At 43.7% G+C, this 5012-nt stretch overlaps 1 protein-coding gene across 1 annotated transcript; it reads left to right on the top strand.

Annotated features, from left to right (window-relative positions):
- The first annotated feature begins 218 nt into the window (after positions 1-218).
- On the top strand, positions 219-1227 carry LOC106992463 (melanoma-associated antigen 8). Its single transcript, XM_028842079.2, has one exon. It carries the CDS (start codon positions 292-294, stop codon positions 1225-1227), a length of 936 nt encoding a protein of 311 aa, XP_028697912.2. The 5' UTR covers positions 219-291.
- Positions 1228-5012: the final 3785 nt, after the last annotated feature.

Raw genomic sequence — 5012 nt, 5'->3', positions numbered from 1 at the left:
TCCTGGCTCTCCCAGCCCTTCTGTCAGTCCTGGAGCCATAGCCTTTGCCCAGAGGCTGCACCCTGAGATGCCCTCTCAATTCCTCTTTCAGGTTCGCAGGGAACAGGCCAGCCGGGAGGTCGGGAGGCCCCAGAGGAGCACTGAAGGAGACCTGTAAGTAGGCCTTTGTTAGGGCATCCAGGGTGTGGTACCCAGCTGAGGCCTCTCACACGCTTCCTCTCTCCCCAGGCCTGTGGGTCTCAATTGCCCAGCTCCGGCCCACACTCGCCTGCTGCCCTGACCTGAGTCATCATGCTTCTTCGGCAGAAGCGTCAGTCCTGCAAGGCTGAGGAAGGCCGTCAGGCCCAAGGAGATGCACCGGGGCTTATGGACGTGCAGATTCTCACAACTGAGGAGCAGAAGGCTGCATCCTCCTCCTCTACTCTGATCGCGGGAACCCTGGAGGAGGTGCCTGATTCTGGGTCACTGAGTCCTGCCCAGAGTCCTCGGGGTGCCTCCTCTTCCCTGACCGTCACCGACGACACTCTATGGAGCCAATCCAATGAGGTTTCCAGCAGCAATGAAGAGGAGGGGCCAAGCACCTCCCCAGACCCTGCTCACCTGGAGTCCCTTTTCCGGGAAGCACTTGATGAGAAAGTGGCTGAGTTAGTTCATTTCCTGCTCCGCAAATATCAAATTAAGGAGCCGGTCACAAAGGCAGAAATGCTGGAGAGTGTCATCAAAAATTACAAGAACCACTTTCCTGAGATCTTCAGCAAAGCCTCTGAGTGCATGCAGGTGATCTTTGGCATTGACGTGAAGGAAGTGGACCCCGCCGGCCACTGCTACGTCCTTGTCACCTGCCTGGGCCTCTCCTATGACGGCCTGCTGGGTGACGATCAGAGCACGCCCAAGACCGGCCTCCTGATAATCGTCCTGGGCATGATCGTAATGGAGGGCAGCTGCGCCCCGGAGGAGGCAATCTGGGAAGCGTTGAGTGTGATGGGGCTGTATGATGGGAGGGAGCACAGCGCCTATTGGGAGCTCAGGAAGCTGCTCACCCAAGATTGGGTGCAGGAAAACTACCTGGAGTACCACCAGGTGCCCAGCAGTGATCCTGTGCGCTACGAGTTCCTGTGGGGTCCAAGGGCCCTCGCTGAAACCAGCTATGTGAAAGTCCTGGAGCATGTGGCCAGGGTTAATGCAAGAGTTCGCATTTCCTACCCATCCCAATCAAACAGTAGCTAACTCTTGCCTTCCTTGTACCTCTTACTGTACACTATAGTTAAAAAATGCATATGTGTACCTGAATTTGCTTGGCTTGAGAATGTGATATAATTAAATATGAATAAAGAAGTCCCCTTGGTCACTGGCTCATGTTTTCCTGAAACATTCATTGAGTTTCTGCTATTTGGAAGACCCTGGGTTAGTATTGGAGATGCTAAAGTAAGCCAGGCCCAGCCCTAACCTTATGGTGGTTGAGTCTAGGATCTGTATTCATATAACTAAGCTGGCCAGGTGTCCCCTAAGATCTAAAGGAAATATAAGAGAGGGGTGAGGGTGTGAGGCAACAGGTGAGAGTGGTGGAGTGTACATGCCCTGAGCCAAGGCCTTTTGGGCTTTGGGAAACTACAGTGCCTTTTGGGTGAGCTGATTCTAGTGAAATGGGTGGGGGCAGAGCCAGATTCTCAGAGGACAAGAGAAAAGCTTGGGAAGGAAAATTGCTCAGCAGTTCCTTTTGGATGGTGGAGGAAACAGAGAGTCATCTCTTCCTGGGGCAGGAATGGGAGGTGTCCTACACGCTTGTCTCAGTGTGATTCAACACAGCACACGAGGTTGGTGATGGATATCCATCCTATGCAAGGGTTTCCTGAGAGATAAGCATGAATCTGCTGGGATGTGAGGCCCAGATACCACTGGCCAGGTGCTTTTCTGTCTGGCTGGGAGAGCCAGAGCTGACTCCTTTAAAAAAGCATTCTAATTAGCTTATCTCAAGTGTCATTTGGCCAACTGTAAGAAAGAGAAAGATTTTCCATGGTGACAAAATGAATGAAAAGTAGGTGCTTTCTGTTGAGGACCTACTGTGAAAGATGTTATGGGATCTTCTATGAGTGCTCATCCACATCTTGGCTCCTCTGTCAAAGGCACAAGGGACAAGTACTCTCCCAGCCAGCATGTCTGTCTGGGCCCAACACTTTCCCGAATTATAACACCCTTTCCCTGGTCGCCAACACGTTCCCTCTATTCCAACTCAGAGGCCAAGCCTGGTGCTTGTGCTTCCTTGCTGCCTCTGGAGGCTGCACGGAATCCCCTGCTTTCCCCAGAAAATGGAGCATCCCTGTCCCCTGCAGAACTCCCCTAGCTTTCCCACGGCTCACCTTCTGTCCTGTCCCACAGCCACAGCCACCTGGTCCTCCCTCCCTAGGAGTTCCATACACATTCTTTGTTTTCCCAATGGGCTGTGAATAGACTATACTTTGCCCATAATCTGACTCTTGGGAAACATCCCTGAAGGTGGAGAGTAGGTTCTTAAGCCACTCACATATTCGCAGTAGGATTCAATAAGCTTCTTATCTGAAGCTGGGGACTGAATAGGCAAACAAATGGATAGTGCTCAGAAACTCCATTCCTTCATAAGAGGTAGAAGAGGAGCAGCCATCCTCTAAAGCTGAATTCTTACATCCTCTAAAGCTGAATTCTAAAGCTGGGCTCCTCCTGGGGCATGAGAAATGGGTCCTTGATGGACATGCCAGCTGGAATTTGAAAAGAATAATTAATCACTCTTCCACTGCCTCCTCTCTGGCATCTGCACCCAGGGACATACTGGCTTTCAGTGTGACTAGTGACACCTGCGCAGGTGTTCAGGCAAGAACAGTTATGTGGAGAGTAGCAGTATGTTGGGTAAGATTCTGCCCCTGCATCAGATGGAAGGAGGAAATCCGCAGCCTCCTGAGGTGATAGATGGCTTTGCAAAGGGAAGTGCAGTCAATGCTATGGAGTAAAGAAGGTGAAATCTCCCTGCTGACTTTTGCAGGATCTTCTTCCATTTGATGGGTTAACGCATTTGAATGCATCTGATACATGGTAGACACTTGCAAATTCAGATAATTTCAAGGCAAAACTGGTCTTCTCAGAACCGTCTATAAGAAATGAAGAGTGTAGTTAACATGACAAATTAGAGTTTGTATGTAGTTTCCTCTACTTCTGGCTGCATTCATAGCTGTTGTTTCTCCACAGCTACATTTTCAAATTTCTCAGATTGACATGGGTCATTTTAGCTAGTCTGATCTATGGAAGAAAAAAAAAATCTTGGTTTCGTCAACCCCTTTTACTGTTTCCAGAAGTTTCTGAAGTTTCAATTTCATTAATTTTTCTCTTCATGTCTATATCACCCCCACATTTTTGTTTTCCTCAGGTTTAATTTACTTTTGTTTTCCTAATTATTTAACATCAACCATTAGATGTTTATTTGAGTCCTTTGTTACTTTCTTACATAAGCACTTAAGGACATAAAAAATCCCCTAGGGACTACGGTAGCTGATTTCCACATATTTTAAAACATCATATTACCATTTTTATTCATCAGAGTATGTTTTCTAATTTTCCTTAAGAATTTTTTAAACAAAGAAGAGTGAAAATGTGTTGTTTATTTAAAATTACTTAGAGACTTTACAAATATGTCCTTTGTTATATTTTTATTTTATTTTATTCTGGATTTTTAAAATTTATACTTTGTACCATTTCAATTATTAAATTGAAATGTATATTTTGAAATGTATACTTTCATCATATTAAAAGGTATACTTTGTACAACTTCAAATATTTTAAAGTTGTTAAGGGTTTTTTTTTTTTTTTTTTTGGTCTATCTTTGTAAAAATTCCACATACACTAGAAAAGAATATTTATTCTGCTGTTCTTCTGTGGCATGTTCAGTAAAAGCCAGTCAGCTCAACTTGGTTCTTTGTGTTGTTCGGGTTGCTCTATAATCCTGCAGAGTTTCTGTCTACTTCAATCATGTACTCAGACAGGGGTTTTGTAATCTCCAAATGCAAGTGTAGATTTGACTATTTATTCTTTCAATTCTGTCAGATGTTTCTTGTATTTTAAAACAATGCTTTTAGGTGAAGTAACAGGATTATTATGTCTTGTTAGTTAATCAACTCTTTTGTCATTGCATAATGTCCCTATTTATCCAGGGTAATTTTCCTTCCCATAAAGTTTTTTAAAGTTTACTTTTCTTTTTTCCAGCTTTCTTTTTTAATTTTCAATTTCATTATTTAAATGAACAAACAGTATTTTTTTTCTTTTTCTGTCCAGTTCTGTGTGTGTAGCTCATGTGTAGATTCATGGAACCACCACCACAATCTTCATACAAACAATTCCGTCACCCTCCTTTCCAGAAGAAACCCCTTTTACTTGCTATACATTTATAGTTATACCCACACATCTACAACTAAGAGTGGGAACCACTCACCTGTACTCAGCATTTCAGTTTTCTCTTTCAAGAATGTCACATGAAAAGAAAAAATAGAATACGTACCTGGTTCATTTGAACCAGGTGCAAAGAGACTGGCTCTTTCCACACTGCAAGACACCTTTGAGTTTGATAGACCTTGTTGTGCATACTAATAGTTCACTCCTTTTTATTGCAGAGTAGTTATTTCATAGTATGGATGCACAAAAACTTCATTATCCATTTATTCACAAAAATACATTTGTATAATTTTCAGGTTTTCTCAAATATGACTAGACCTGCTATAAACACTCACGTAGTAATGTGTTTAAAAAATTTCTTAGTCATTTTCAAATATATGTTATTGTAGCTCATTATGCCTTAATATGCATTTCTCTAATAGCTGTGATGCAGAATAATTTCTCATGTGCTTCTTTGTCATGCATGTGTCCACATTGGACAATGCCCTTAACATACTAGGCATTGAAGCAACACACCTCAAAATGATATAGCCATCTAAGTACAAACCTACAGCCAACATCATATGGAATGGACAAAAGCTGGAAGTGATCTCCATGAG

The sequence above is a fragment of the Macaca mulatta genome, chromosome X, assembly GCF_049350105.2.
Source record: "Macaca mulatta isolate MMU2019108-1 chromosome X, T2T-MMU8v2.0, whole genome shotgun sequence".
Taxonomy (NCBI): Eukaryota; Metazoa; Chordata; class Mammalia; order Primates; family Cercopithecidae; genus Macaca; species Macaca mulatta.
Note: the sequence above shows the minus strand (reverse complement) of the source record. Positions and strands in the feature narration are given on the sequence as shown.

Coding starts and splice junctions, on each gene's coding strand:
- LOC106992463 (XM_028842079.2), top strand. CDS start 292: ATGCTTCTTCGGCAGAAGCGTCAGTCCTGCAAGGCTGAGGAAGGCCGT.